This window comes from Thamnophis elegans, chromosome 7 (assembly GCF_009769535.1).
Source record: "Thamnophis elegans isolate rThaEle1 chromosome 7, rThaEle1.pri, whole genome shotgun sequence".
Lineage (NCBI taxonomy): Eukaryota > Metazoa > Chordata > Lepidosauria > Squamata > Colubridae > Thamnophis > Thamnophis elegans.
In genome coordinates, this window is record NC_045547.1 from 83,540,582 (window position 1) to 83,555,948 (window position 15,367).

General features: G+C 43.8%; 1 protein-coding gene across 1 annotated transcript in view; it reads left to right on the plus strand.

Annotated features, from left to right (window-relative positions):
- Positions 1-11,898, plus strand: part of DHTKD1 (dehydrogenase E1 and transketolase domain containing 1) — a 29,286-nt gene extending 17,388 nt beyond the window's left edge. Inside the window, exons 9-17 of the mRNA XM_032220700.1 lie at positions 272-356; positions 1,355-1,494; positions 2,543-2,693; positions 3,781-3,887; positions 5,121-5,285; positions 8,777-8,859; positions 10,336-10,505; positions 10,941-11,026; positions 11,747-11,898. Coding sequence (XP_032076591.1) covers positions 272-356; positions 1,355-1,494; positions 2,543-2,693; positions 3,781-3,887; positions 5,121-5,285; positions 8,777-8,859; positions 10,336-10,505; positions 10,941-11,026; positions 11,747-11,848 — 1,089 coding nt within the window. The 3' untranslated portion in view covers positions 11,849-11,898. The remainder of the gene's footprint in view (positions 1-271; positions 357-1,354; positions 1,495-2,542; positions 2,694-3,780; positions 3,888-5,120; positions 5,286-8,776; positions 8,860-10,335; positions 10,506-10,940; positions 11,027-11,746) is intronic.
- Positions 11,899-15,367: the final 3,469 nt, after the last annotated feature.

Genomic DNA, 15,367 nt, shown 5'->3' on the forward strand with positions numbered 1-15,367 from the left:
TCTGGTCTGTTCCCCTTCCCATTCTTGTTCCGTCCTGCTCCTTCTGTTCCTGTTCTGGTCTGTTCCCATTCCCGTTCTTGTTCTGTCCTGCTCCTTCTGTTCCTGTTCTGTTCTGTTCCCGTTCCTGTTCTGTCCTGCTCCTCTTGTTCCTGTTTTGTTCTGTTCCATTCCTGCTTCGTCCCCGCTCCGTTCCCGTTCCGGTTCTGTCCTGCTCCTCCTGTTCCTGTTTTGTTCTGTTCCTGCTCTGTTCTATTCTGTGTTGGGCATGCAGTCACGAGTGCTGAAGATGGAGGAAGGAGTGAAGTTAGACTGGGCCACTGCTGAAGCATTAGCCTTTGGTTCCCTACTGTGTCAAGGTAGGACTTTAAAACATAAAAGTTGCATCTGCTATGAAGCCAGGAAAATAAACATAAATGGGAAAAATGTAGAAGTCCACTTAGCAAAGCCCTTGGCAGGAAGTCCAGTTCCCTCCTGAAAAAGCCCCTCTGCTGGGGAGGTCTCCTCATTTCTCAGGCTGCAAAAGAGGCGGTGGAAGATTGGGACACTTGCAAGATTCTGCTAATGTACCTTTACAGGGACGCGGTGGCTCAGGGGCTAAGACGCTGAGCTTGTCGATCAGAAAGGCCGGCAGTTCGAATCCCTAGCGCCGCATAATGGAGTGAGCTCCCGTGACCTCTCCCAGCTTCTGCCAACCTAGCAATTTGAAAGCAAAAACGCAAGTAGAAAAATAGGAACCACCTTTGGTGGGAAGGGAACAGCGTTCCGTGCGCCTTCGGCATTGAGTCATGCCAGCCACATGACCACGGAGGCGTCTTTGGACAGCGCTGGCTCTTCGGCTTTGAAACGGAGATCAGCACCGCCCCCTAGAGTCGGGAACGACTAGCACACATGTGTGAGGGAAACCTTTACCTTTACAATAAAGTATAATGAGCTCATCTGGATATATTTCCTGTCTCATCCGCCTGAGAAGGTTGACCACGAGTGGTCATTAAACAATTTAATTTAATTAACCACATTTATATGCCGCCCAACCCCGAAGGACTCCGGGCTCCCTCAGTGTTGACTTGGCATTAAATCACACACCCCTCCACCTTATAAATAGGCCAAAAGAGATATTTAGAACCACCCAATGTTAGGAGAACTAGACAAACACTTATTTAGAGAGTGCTGAAAGCCCTATGAAGCGGTATATAAGTCTAACTGCTATTTTAGCCAGAAGGAGAAGGCAAAACAGACCTGGAGATAGGTATAGAAGTCTTCATTTAGGGAAGTCTTTAGGAAGAAGCGAGGTCTTCCCCCTTCTGAATCTTTCACATTGTTATCAATCCTCACCACAGATTTGCTTTCTCCCAAGGTTTCAACCTTCGTCTAAGCGGGCAAGACGTCGGCCGGGGAACGTTCAGCCAGAGACACGCCATGTTGGTTTGTCAAGAGACGGGGGACACCTACATCCCTTTGAACCACATGTCTGCAGATCAGAAGGGCTTCCTTGAGGTGAGGAAGGGAGGTTGGACCGAGAGGACTTCACCGCACGCGCTGCCTCGCGTGGACTTCACACGGGGGACATTCTGGAGAGCGAAACTCCCTGGGCTCAAATAAGGTTTATTTCTAGGTCTTCCCACGTTAGCTTGCTCTCTCTGAGAGCACTTGGGGATATTGTGTTGTAATTTGCTTTCCACGCTGCTCATCACTTGCAGTGCAGAGTTTCAGATAATACACAGAAAGAGAGAGAGAGAGAGAGGGAGGGAGGGAGAGAGAAAAGAGAAAGAAAAAAGGGAGAGAGAGAATATAAAAAGAGAAATGAAGAGAGAAGAGAGAGAGAGAAAAAGAAAGAAAGAGAAAAAAGGGAAAGAGGAAAAAAGAGAGGGAGAAAAAAGAGAAAGAGAAAGGGAGAGAGAAAAGAGAAAGAGACAGAAAGAAAAAAATGGAGAGAGAGAATATAAAAAAGAAAAATGAAGAGAGAAGAAAGAGAAAGGGAAAGAGAGAGAGAAAAAGAAAGAAAGAAAAAAGGGAAAGAGGAAAAAAGAAAGGGGAGAAAAAAGAGAAAGAGAAAGGGAGAGAGAGAACAGAGGGAAAGAAAGAGGGAGAAAGAGGGAAAGGGAGAGACAGAAGAAGACCATCCATCCATCCATCCATATCTTTTTTCATTCCTTCGTTTTCTCCTTCCTTCTCTCTTCCTCTTCACCTCTTCCTTCCATCCATCCATATCATCCGGTCCATCCCTCCATCAGTGTCATCCATTCAACCATCCCTCCGTGTCCTTCTTTCCTTCCATCCATCCATCCATCCATCCATCCATCCATAACCTTCTTTCCTTCCTTCCTTTTCTCCTTCCTTCTTTCTCTCTTCCTCTTCACTGCTTCCATCAATCCATCCATCCATCCATCCATCCATCCATCCATCCATCCATCCATCCATCCATCCATAAGCTTCCTCAAATATTTCGCTTTTAGTGTGAGCATGTGTGTGAGTGTGTGTGTGTGTGTTCGGAGGGGCCTATTTCCTGCAAATCCGCCGTTTCTCATTCTTGGTTCTCCCGTAGGTAAGCAACAGCCCCCTGTCGGAGGAAGCGGTGCTGGGCTTTGAGTACGGGATGAGCATCGACAGCCCCAACCTCCTGCCCATTTGGGAGGCTCAGTTTGGGGATTTCTTCAACGGGGCTCAGATCATCTTTGATACCTTTATCTCTGGAGGTGAGACCCGGAGGCCTCTTGGGAGGGAAAACATGGGATGGGAGAGAATATTTGGAGCTCAGGGTAGAAACGAAGGGCCCTTGGGGCTCTCTGAACTGGGCGGATTCCTTGCAGATGTTTCATGACCCCACTAGGGAGTAACATCAGTGCTAGAATGAAGGAGGAGGAGGAGGAGGAGGACTGTGGGGTCCTTGGTGCTCTCTGAGCTTGGTGGTTTTCTTGCAGACGTTTCATTACCCAACTAGGGAACAGCATCAATCCTACAAAGGAAGGAGGGGTTTGGAAGAAGGAGGAGGAGGAGCACTGTAGGGTCCTTGGTGCTCTCTGAGTTTGTGGTTTACTTGCTGACATCTCATGACCCAACTAGGGAACAACATCAGTGCTAGAAGGGAGTGTGGGGGTGTGGGGTTTGGGAGGGGGAGGAGGAGGAGGAGGAGGAGGAAGGAAGGAAGGAAGGAAGAAAGGAAGGAAGGAAGGAAGGAAGACAATTGTAGGGTCCCTGGTGCTGAGTTTGGTGGTTTACTTGCAAACGTCTCATGACCCAACTAGGTAACATCATCAGTGCTAGATGGCGGAGGGGTTTGCAGAGGAGGGGGAGGGCTCTTGATAGAGGGTAACGTTTATAGTTCAGGGTTGAAATGTGGGGTCCTTGGTGGGGTCTCTGAGCTTGGTTATTCCTTGGAGACATTTTATGACCCAACTAGGGAACATCATCAGTGCCAGGAGTGGGGTTTGCAGGGAGGAGGAGGAGGAGGAGGAGGAGGTGGTGGTGGTGGTGGTGGTGGTGGTGGTGGTGGTGGTGGAGGAGGAGGAGGAGGAGGAGGAGGAGGAGGAGGAGGAGGAGGAGGAGGAGGAAAAAAAGGACTGTGGGGTCCTTGGTGCTCTCTGAGCTTGGTTGCTTTCTGGGAGACATTTCATGAGCCAACTAGGTAGCGTCATCAGTGCCAGGAAGGAATGGGATTTTAATTCAATAGGCGGGAATGGCAGCTAAGCCGATAGTTGGGAGTCAAGGAAGGCTCCCTGAGGGGCTATTTGGCCGAGCTAAGAGGGTCTCATTTATTGACATGGGATGACTTCTCCTCTACAGGGGAGGCCAAGTGGCTCCTGCAGAGCGGACTCGTGGTCCTCCTTCCGCACGGTTACGATGGCGCTGGACCGGAACATTCCTCTTGCCGAGTCGAACGGTTCTTGCAGGTAGCCGGAGGCGACTTCTGCCCTCCAGAGTTTACGCTCCTCTTTCTTCCGTTTCATGTCCCTGCAACCCCCAAAACCCTCCTTAAATATCTCCCATCCCTGTGTTTATCCATGGTACAGGTAGTCCTCCACTTAGGACCACGATCGAGGCCCGAAATTGACCTTTGAGTCGCTAAGTGAAAACCTGTTAAGTGTGTTTGCCCCGTTTTACGACATTTCTCGCCACAGCCGTTAAGTGAATCGGGTTTTCCCCCATTTCTGACTTCGCTCGTCCGAAAGTCGCCAGAGGGAAATCACGTGAACCTGAGAGACCGCAATGGTCATAGCTGTTAAAAAAACCATCCTAAGTCACGTTTTTCAGCGCCGTTGTCACTCCGAACGGTCACTAAATGAATTGTTGTAAATCGGGGACTTCCTGTATTCTGAATCCCATTGTTCTGACCCCCAAAAAGCACGAAGCAGACTCCGAGAAAACCCCCTTTTTATTAAGCTAGTGTGAATTCCTCTCATTCATATCCAGCAAAGTCCCGGCAAACAGTCTTTCAAGGGTGAATTAACAAGCACAGACCTTATCAGGCTTGGAGAGCTGCCAGGCCGAGATCTTCCAAACGCCAAGCTGTAGCGGCAATTACTTGGCAAGGAGCCAGGAGCAGAACTTCACTCTAATGAACTGAACTAATTGTCTCCTGCAAACTCCACTCCCCTTTCGCTCCTCTTTTAGTCCCTCTGGGAGGGGCCATTCACCGTCCACCTGTGGCTTTACTCCCATGTCAACCCTTGTTCCTTAGCTGTTCCTTTCTCCCGGCAGCTCTGCCCATGCGCACACTGGGAACAGGCTCCAGCTGTTCTTCTGCCCCACTGATCTCCGACTCTGAAGTCAGCTGATAACTGTCGGACAGCCCCGGCCCTCTCTCTGCCCCTCGACAGAGCCTTCCCCAGACTCCAGGACTGGCCCATGTTCCTCCCCAACCTCCTCACTGTCCGAATCTGCCCCCAGCTCCACTGGCGGACCACAACACCCACGCAGGACACGTTTTAAAGCAAGGGTCTCCAACCTGGGCCCCTTGAAAGACTTGCGGACTTCGACTCCCAGAATTCCTCAGCCGGCTTGGGAGGAGCCGGAATTCTGGAAAAAAAACCAGAGAGGATTCTGGGAGTCGAAGTCCACCAGTCTTAAAGGGCCCAAGGCTGCAGGCGCCTGGTTGAATGTTCTGGTTTTCTATTTTCCCACAGATGTGCGATAGCTCGGAGGAAGGGATCGACGGCGACCACGTGAATATGTCCGTGGTCCACCCAACCACGCCGGCGCAGTATTTCCACTTACTCCGGAGGCAGATGGTTAGGAATTTCCGGAAACCCCTCATCGTGGTGTCGCCCAAAACTCTCCTTCGCTTACCTGTGCGTAGAAAGAATTCCTTCCTCTCTTTTCATTTCTTATTTTAGGTTCAAAAGTTTTATTTCTTTTAAAACAAACATTTCATCATTCCTCAATCAGTAAGACATCGAAGTACAAGTTTTTGTGTGTCAAAATAGTTCTAGTTTACCACCAAATTCTTGTCTAGCCTAATGTATACCCCTCCCTCCCTCCAACCCCCCCAACCCCCCCCTCCTCCTCCCCCCCCCCCCGACTTCCCAGAACCCGTACACGGTATGGATTTCTAACAAACACAGTCTAAAATCTATTGAGAAAAAAGAAATAAAGAAATCAATGACATCTCTACATTGACCTTAGCTTCTTCTTGCTGAGCTCACTTTAAACAATTTAAATCATTTCTTTTTTTTTTTATTAAAAATTTTTTTTTTAAATTTTTCATTTAAAACAAGTACAACATCTTTCTTTACATGCTATAGAAAGTGTGTCAGTCGGTCACAAATAAACTTTCGTGCATCTCCTCCACAGTCAAACAAACATAACTCATGTTAACTCGAGCGTTTTAACTCAAATATTCATACATATCACCATCGTCATATATCCATTTTCATTTGACTGTAATTATTATTTAAAAATATTAATGAAAATAATAATCTTAAACAATACATGCCCACACCAGTGGGAAAAGAAAAAATCAAAAAGGAAAAAAAAAGAACACAGGTATATATTATATAAAAAAAAAGTATATCAGCTGGTTACAACATGTTTTGGTGCATCTCTTCCATTAATTCATATTAATTCAAATATCTTGACTCAAATGTTTACCATATTGACATCATCATACCTCCACTTTTAGTTGACTACAGTTATTTAAACATCCTTCATCCTTAACTATTTAAATCATTTCTGATCTTAAGCATAGGCTATCTGTAATTTCTTGGTCCCGTATTTGTTTTGTATATAGTCAATCCATTTTTTCCAGTCTCGTTTATATCTCTCGTTTGAGTGGTCTTTAAGATATGCCGATATTTTAGCCATCTCGGCTAAGTTTGTGACTTTCAATGTCCATTCTTGGGTTGTAGGCAAGTCTTCCTTCTTCCAGTATTGCACCACCAACAGTCTTGCTGCCGTTATTAGGTGCAGAATCAAGTTAGTCTCTACACTGTAAAATCAGTACATATACCTAGTACCTCTTTTCATTTCTTTACGACAAGGGGGGGGGGGGTCTTTTAATACTCGGGGACTTCAATTCCCAGAATTCACCAGCAGAGGAATTCTGGGAGTTGGAAGTCCACCAGTCTTAAAAGTTTCTAAGTTTGGAGACCTCTGCTTGATGGGCAGTCCTTGACTTATGACCGATGGCTCCCCATCAACCTTTTAAAGTTACAGCAGGCTCCCCCCAAAAGTAGTGACGACCCAAATTCGAAGTTCATTTTTAAAAAAAAATAAATAAACTTTTTTATTCTCTTATGTATAGTTAGTTACAGGTATACATTCACATAGTTATTGTTCTTATTTATCTTCATCACTTTTACATATTTGTTTCTCAATATAAAAGGTTAAAATATACATTCTGGGTTGCATTGCGTTACCATCCCATACAACTATTTTGTATTATCGCCACCCAATTTTTTCTTTTCTTTTCATCTTTCCCTTTCTTCTCTACTTCCTTCCTTCCTCCTCTCCTTTCCCTTTCCTTCTTCCCTTGCCTCTCCCCTACTCCTCTCTTCCTTTGCCTCCTCCTACCCTCTCTTTCTCTTTCTATCCCTTCTCTCCTTCCTCTCCCTTCCTCTTTCTTCCTTCTCTCCCCTTTCCTCTCCTCTCCTCTTCCTTTTCCTCCTCCTTCCCTCTCTCTTTCTGTCTATCCCTCCTTCCTCTTCTTTCCTCTTTCTTCCTTCTCTCCCTCTCTTCTCCTCCTACCCTCTTTCCTTCTTTTACTATCCCTTCCCTTCTTCCTCCTCTTTCCTCTTTCTTCCTTCTCTCCCCTTTCCTCTCCTCTCCTCCTCTCTTCCTTTTCCTCCTCCTACCCTCTCTCTGTCTATCCCTTCTCTCCTTCCTCTTCTTTCCTCTTTCTTCCTTCCCTCCCTTCCTCTCTTCTCCTCCTACCTTCTCTCCTTCTCTTTCTATCCCTTCCATCCTTTCCTTTCTTCCTTCTCTCCCTTCGTCTCTTCTCCTCCTACACTCTCTCCTTCTCTTTCTCTCCCTTCCCTCCTTCCTCTCCTTTCCTCTCCTCTCCTCTCTTCCTTTTCCTCCTCCTATCGTCTCTCCTTCTTTCTATCCCTTCTTCCTCTCCTTTCCTCTTTCTTCCTTCTCTCCCCTTTCCTCTCCTCTCCTCCTCTCTTCCTTTTCCTCCTCCTACCCTCTCTCTGTCTATCCCTTCCCTCCTTCCTCTTCTTTCCTCTTTCTTCCTTCTCTCCCTTCCTCTCTTCTCCTCCTACCTTCTCTCCTTCTCTTTCTCTCCCCTCCTTTCCTTTCTTCCTTCTCTCTTTTCCTCTCTTCTCCTCCTACCCTCTCTCCTTCTCTCCCCTCCTTCCTCTCCTTTCCTCTCTCTTCCTTTTCCTCCTCCTACCCTCTCTCCTTCTCTTTCTATCCCTTCTTCCTCTCCTTTCCTCTTTCTTCCTTCTCTCCCCTCTCTTCTCCTCTCCTCCTCTCTTCCTTTCCTTTTCTGTTGTTCTGGTTATCTCTTTTCAACTCTGAACTGGTGTATTTTCGGGGATGGTATTCCCACAAACCCTGTTATACTTTTATGCTTACCAAATTCAAAGTAACGACAGCTGCGATTTTCACATCATTTGAGTGCTTGGCCGCCAGAATGTGCTTGCGGCTGTTTTTATCGTCCTGAAGTCACACAACTGCAATTCACAACGTTGTTTTTTTGCCAGAATTTGGATTTTACGTCCAATTTCAGGCAAGGAAAAAAAAATACATTGAGGACAATGGGCTCACTTAAAGATGGTAGCAATCACTTTACGACAGCCGTGGTTGAATTTTCTTTGAGTTTCATTGCCCGTGCAGAGAATAAAGAGGATAATAACCTTAACAGAGAGAGAAAGAGGAGATCCTTTACCAAAGAAACAGAGGAGGCTCTTTTGGGACAGGTAGTCCTCGACTTACGACCGCAGTAGAGCCCCCACATTTTTGTTGTTAAGTGAAACCTTCGTTAAGTGAGTTTTGCCCCATTTTGCTAGCCACGGTTCTTAAGGGAATCAAGGTGGCTGATACGTCAGTTGTTGTGAATCTACTTCCCCCATGGATTTTGCTCCTCAGAAGGTCGCAAAAGGGGATCACGTGACCCCAGGACACTGCGACTGTCATAAATACGAGTCAGTTGCTAAGCCCCTGAATTTTGATCACGTGACCATGGGGAGGCTACAACGGTCGCAAGTGTGAAAATCGGTCCTGTCACATTTTCCAGTGCTGTCGTAACTTTGAAGAGTCATTAAACGAACTTTTGTAAGCCAAGTCTAAATACCTGTGCATAGTACTGATATATTTTCCCATCTTATTCATTGCCTAGACTGCCGTCTCCAGCTTACTAGAAATGGCCCCTGGAACCACCTTCAGACCCGTCCTTGGGGATTCAACAGTGGATCCTAAAAGGTCACTTGATTATTTATGTATTTAGTGTTGTTGGTTGGTTGGTTGGATGGTTGGATGGTTGGATGGTTGGCTGATTGATTGATTGATTGATTGATTGATTGATTGATTGATTGATTGATTAGTTGATTGATTGATTGATTGGTTGGTTGGTTGGATGGTTGGTCAATTGATTGGTTGGTTGGTTGGATGGTTGGTCAATTGATTGATTGGTTGGTTGGATGGTTGGTCAATTGATTGATTGGTTGGTTGGATGGATGGTTGGTCAATTGATTGGTTGGTTGGTTAGTTGATTGATTGATTGGTTGGTTGGTTGGTTGGATGGATGGTTGGTCAATTGATTGATTGGTTGGTTGGATGGTTGGTTGGTTGATTGGTTGGTTGGTTGGTTGGTTAGTTGATTGATTGATTGGTTGGTTGATTGGTTGGTTAGTTGATTGATTGGTTGGTTGGTTGATTGGTTGGTTGGTTGGTTGATTGGTTGATTGGTTGGATGGTTGGTCGATTGATTGATTGATTGGTTAGTTGGTTGGTTAGTTGATTGATTGATTGGTTGGTTGGTTGGTTGGATGGTTGGTTGGTTGGATGGTTGGTTGGTTGATTGATTGGTTGGTTAGTTGATTGATTGATTGATTGGTTGGTTGGTTGGTTAGTTGATTGATTGATTGGTTGGTTGGATGGTTGATTGGTTGGTTGATTGGTTGGTTGGTTGGTTGGTTGGTTGGTTGGTTGGTTGGTTGGTTGGATGGTTGGTCAATTGATTGATTGGTTGGTTGATTGAGTTCTTGGTTGATTTGAGGGGCTGCCACAAAGAAGGAGGTCAACCTATTCTCCAAAGCAGCCCAGAGCAGGACAAGATAAAATGGATGGAAAATAATCAAGGAGAGAAGCAACCTGGAATTAAGGAGAAACTTCCTAACAGTGGGGACAATTAACCAGTGGAACAGCTCGCCACCAGAAATCATGTTCCATTCCTGGAGGTTTTTAAGAAGTCTAGAGACTCTAGACAGTCACTTATCTGATATAGAATAGGTTCTCTTGCTTGAGCAGGGGGCTGGGCTAGAAGACCTCCAAGGTCCCTTCCAGCTCTATTCTAATTCTATTCTATTCTGTTCTGTTCTCTATTCTATTCTATTCTATTCTAACTTATTCTCCAAAGCACCAGAAGGCAAGGCAAGAAGTAACAAATGGAAACTAATTAAGGCGAGAACCAACCTGGAGTTAAGGAGAAACTTCCTAACAGTGAGAACAATTAACCAGTGGAACAGCTCGCCACCAGAGGTTGTGGTTGCTCCATCACTGGAGCTTTTTAAGAAGAGACTGGACAGCCACTTATCTCAAATTATTTAGAGTCTCCTGCTTGAGCAGGGGGTTGGACTAGAAGACCCCCCCAAGGTCCCTTCCAGTTCTAGTCTGGTTGATTGATTGCTTTCCTTGGCTCTCTGTGTTTGAAATTATCCTGTTCTTCCTTCTCTTTAGCGTCAGCAAGGTGATTCTCTGTTCCGGCAAGCATTATTACACGTTGGCCAAACACCGAGAGCTTCTAGAGGAGAAGAAGCACAACACTGCCATTGTGAGGCTAGAAGAATTGTGTCCTTTCCCTCTCGAACCTCTGCGAGAAGAGATGAACAAGTTCACTAACGCCAAAGGTTAGTAGACTCCATCTCAGTTACAATGGCACTGAAAAAAAATTAACTTGTGAGTTACGACCATTGCAACATCCCTGTGGTGACGTGATTGTTCTGATCTAGGCTTCCTGAGACAGTAAAAAGCACAAGCTTAGTCTCCAAAACCCTCTTTTTATTTCAACGGCTGTGAATTATGTCCATTCGTAGCCCGTAATGAGTCACCAACAGTTTGTGAAGAGTCCGACAGTAGTCTGCCAAAGTCTTTCGGGATAAGGCTGATAACCCACCTTTATCTCCCATGAAACGCTGCCAAAGACCTAATTGACAATTAGCTTTGCAAGGCCACAGGGAGCACAGAGTCAAAACGGAGCTTCAGACTTTAAACCGACCAAAAAAACAACAACGTTGCTTCCTTTTGAGCTAAGCGAACTTTCAAATATGTCCCTTGCTCCGCAGCTTTCATCTGGAGTCAGGAAGAACCTCAGAATATGGGGCCCTGGACATTTGTGGCCCCAAGGTTTGAAAAGCAACTGGCTTGTAAGGTAAAACATTTCAGGATTTCTTTCTTTTTTTTAATATATGTTTTTATTTTGTTCAAGACAAAGTTCAAATGCAAAGTAAAAAACTTAAAAGAAAAATTCACCCTCCCCCCCTCCCAAAAGACAAAGCTATCAAAACATCACAATAGAAATTATTAATAGATTAGTGCAGAGAAGAACAGAAGACAACACAACAGAATGTAAGAACAGAATAGAAAATCAGGCTAGAGTAGGGTAGAATAGAGGAGAGAAAAATGGAATGGAATAGAGAATAGAATAGAATAGAACAGAAATATGGAATATGGTGGAGCGGAGTGGAGTAGAATAGGGAATGGAATGGAATAGAATAGAAATATTAAATGGAATAGAGAATGGAGAATAGAGAATGAAATGGAGTAGAGTAGAATAGAATAGAATAGAAACATGGAATGGAATAGAGATGGAATAGAATAGAATAGAAACATGAAATAGAATAGAATAGAAACAGAAACATGCACAGAAGCGAAAATCAAGATGGCGCCACCGCCGATAGAAACGGTTTGGGGGCGTGGAAGGCCGAGTTACTACCTACTCGTCCGAACCGGTCCAGGAACCCACCTCTGGTGTACTCGGAGTGATATCCCTGGCTGCAGAATTGCAACCCGAATCTCCAGCGTCTTCTCTAACCCCCGTTGAGAGAAAGGGATCAGGGTTTAACGTTGCCTCTTTTGGACTTCCTCCCAGCTCTGCCTTGTCAGCCGGCCTGCCTTACCAGCTCCTGCCGTGGGCATCGGAGTCCTGCACCAGAAGCAGCAGCAAAAACTCCTCGCCGAAACATTTGCTTGAAGCCTTAAGCCAGTGTTTCTCAACCTTGACAACTTGAAGATGTCCGGACTTCAACTCCCAGAATTCCCCAGCCAGCGAATGCTGGCTGGGGAATTCTGGGAGTTGAAGTCCGGACATCTTCAAGTTGCCAAGGTTGAGAAACACTGCCTTAAGCCATTGTGGGGACTTTTGCTGTTAACTACGAAAGAAAGAAAGAAAGAAAATGCGAAACTCAAAAAGACTCTTTTACTCTTGAGGTACAATTTGCTGCCGAAATGAATTTGGCTGAAGCGGGGTTATAAAACTGAGTTTTCCGCTCCCGTTTCCTGCCGAGGGTCAATTTTTGCCAACTTGCAAATTCCTGGGATTTGAACCTGTTTCCATTTCTCCTTCGCACCGATGGGTGTGGGGAAGACACCATCGGTAACAATGATTGTTATAGAAGTTCTTAAATCGTATTACAAAGCAGTGTTACAAATCAAACTGCGGAATTTAGCATTTTCCTTTTTTTTTAAAAAAGTCCCAGGATGAATTTCTCAAAGAATTTCTTCAAAGTAGTTTTTTTCTGAGACTACAGAATTCAATATTCACTTGATCTGCTTTTCACAACAAGGCTAGGCGTTTGCAAACAGCAGTAAATCAGGGATTATTTTTTTAATACAGGGATTATTTGTACATAGAGCTCTGATGAGTAAAACAAGCCCTTTTATATGTGTGCACTTTAACCATCTTCTAAAAACTCCATCAGTAAATACAAAAAATTAAATCTGGGCTATGTCATTTTGGATTCCAGACAGTGGAATAATATCGCTGAACAATTCTCTGCCAGAAAAAAAAATTGTGTTTGTATAAATTAATGTCTTCTATATATTTGGGTGCTGTGTGCCAGCCATAATTTTATGATATGATGTACTTAAATATGAAGCCATACATTTTACATCCATGGTCCAAAGTAGAAATATTTTCAGTGTCATCTTCACTAATTCCTTAAATTTGAAATTTATTATGAAATTTATTTTATTTTTTGGCATCTAGTCAATGTTGAGTCTTATCAACCACATAGACAGATATTTTTTTTGCGAGGAGAATTAAAGTAGCAAAAAAAAAAAAATGGAAACTGCAATTGTTTGATGAGTTATAGGTAGGTTCTGTTCTCACACCTATAAAACGGGGTTAAATTGATGTTCTGTATTATGAAATGATGTAAAATACAATTTTTCCTCTTGTATTTGTTTTGCTGTGAATGCCTTAATTGCGTTTTCTGTACCTGCAACCAAACTGTTTTAGGAACTGTTGACAATTGATTTCTTTTCAAATCTTTTTGTGTTTCCCCAAACACATTTTCTGTTTCTTTATTGCCTGGAATCTTTCTGATCCCAGAAATCGTTGTATCGTTACTGATTTAGGGGCTGAAAGGGATTTCTCAAGGATGATTTTAAGTTTGGAGAAGAGGGAAAGGGCTACCAGGGCGAAGAAAATTATCTTTGGACCGAGTTCTTGAATTGAAAATTGCTACTAAATCCAACTCCTGTTTTAACCAAAAATATTCCAAATTAAAGCATCCTTGACAGATGGCTCCCTTGTTTTTTGCTTGAAGAAAAACTGGTTTTTACTGTTGTTGCTATAAATCTTTTTCAGAGAGAAGCAAAAACATGGCTTTGAATATCAAGGCGAGACACTGTAATAAAACTGGAATATCAAAGTTACGTGGAGACTTGAATCTTTCTCGTATTTTAATAATAAAAAGCTGAGGTTTTTTTTTAATCTCTAACTGATAAGCAGAAAACTTGTCCTATTGTATCTCATTTTTTGTCCCTTGAGCATAAAACTACAGCTATTATGACCTGTATTTTATTTAACGACCACAACTGAACCCAAAACTTCCGTTCTTAAGTGAGACATCCGTTACCTGAGTTTCGCCCCGTTTTACGACCTTTCTTGCCACAGTTGTTAAGTGAATCACTGCAGTTGCTAAGTGAGTCACCTGGCTGTTAAGCAAATCGGTCTTCCCCATTGCTCGTCAAAAGGACATTGTGACCGTCATAAATGTGAGTCAGGTGCCAAGAAATCTGCATTTTGATCACGTGACGGATATTGCAACAGTCGTAAGTGTGGAAAATGGTCATATAGGTCACTTTTTTTCTAGTTCCTGAACAGTCACTAAATGAACTTTTGTAAGTCAAGGACTACTTGTATATAAGGTGGTTGTAAGTTGAGAATTACCTGTAGTCTAAACACAAATTTCTTTCTTTTAACGACCCCATCATCCCTTGCCGGGTGGAGTCCTGGCCAGATGCCTTTCCTGTCACCAGAGTGGAGTTTTGTTCACCAGATACTTTCTCACTGTGCCCAGAGAGAGAAATATCTGCCTCTACCAAGGATCGAACTCACAGCCTCCTGATTGTGAGGCGAGAGCGCCACCTCTAGGCCACTCCTTGTGGTCTACACACATACTGGAAAAAAACAAGAATATTTGCAGCGCTGCCATTATAGGTTTGTTTCCAAAGCAGAGTCACTTTGATGGTTCCCTTCCTGAATTTATTTATTTTACGGCTTTCCCACCCTGCAAAAAAGCACAAAAGAACCAGAAATCCGTCTTCCTTCCCAGTTTTGCTGCTTTAGATTTAAAACTCAGCCTTTTTCATCTTTTTAGACTCGCTTTAGGCACCAGGTTGTAAATACCAGGAAGGCCATAAATATCAAAGTTTAAGGCAATGGCTGCTTAATGCTGCCTGCCAAACTTTCAGCCCAGGGCAAAATAAATAAATAAGTTGTTATTTGCCACCTGGCTTTGTTTTCTCAGGCTCAAAGATAGAACAAAAGTCTTTTTTTTTTTTAATCTTGATAAAACAGAGGAGAATCTTGACTCCTACCAGTTCACAATAAATAAATAACAATATGTTACATTCAAATGCAGAAAGATAAGATACTTTCTAGAGATACCTTTTACATTTTATGGTTAAATTTTTTTTTATTTTTATTTTTTATTTAATGTCATGTGTTTTTCGCCTGGGTTTTGTCACTGTTTTTTTTGTTTGTTTGCTGTTTGTTTATATGCATTTTTTAAGTTTTCAAGCCGCTCAAGGGAGATGCATTGGATGGATGGATGGATGGATGGATGGATGGATGGATGGATGGATGGATGGACAGACGGATGTGTGTGTCTGTATGAATGGATGGGTTGTGTGTGTGTGTGAATGGATGGGTTGTGCGTGTGTGTGTGAATGGATGGGTTGTGTGTATGTGTGTGAATGGATAGGTTGTTTGTGTGTGTGTGAATGGATGGGCTGTGTGTATGTGTGTGAATTGATGGGTTGTGTGTATGTGTGTGAATGGATGGGTTGTGTGTATGTGTGTGAATGGATGGGTTGTGTGTGTGTGTGTGTGAATGGATGGGTTGTGTGTATGTGTGAATGGATGGGTTGTGCGTGTGTGTGTGTGAATGGATGGGTTGTGTGTGTGTGAATGGATGGGTTGTGTGTGTGTGTGTGAATGGATGGGTTGTGTGTGTGTGTGTGAATGGATGGGTTGTGTGTGTGT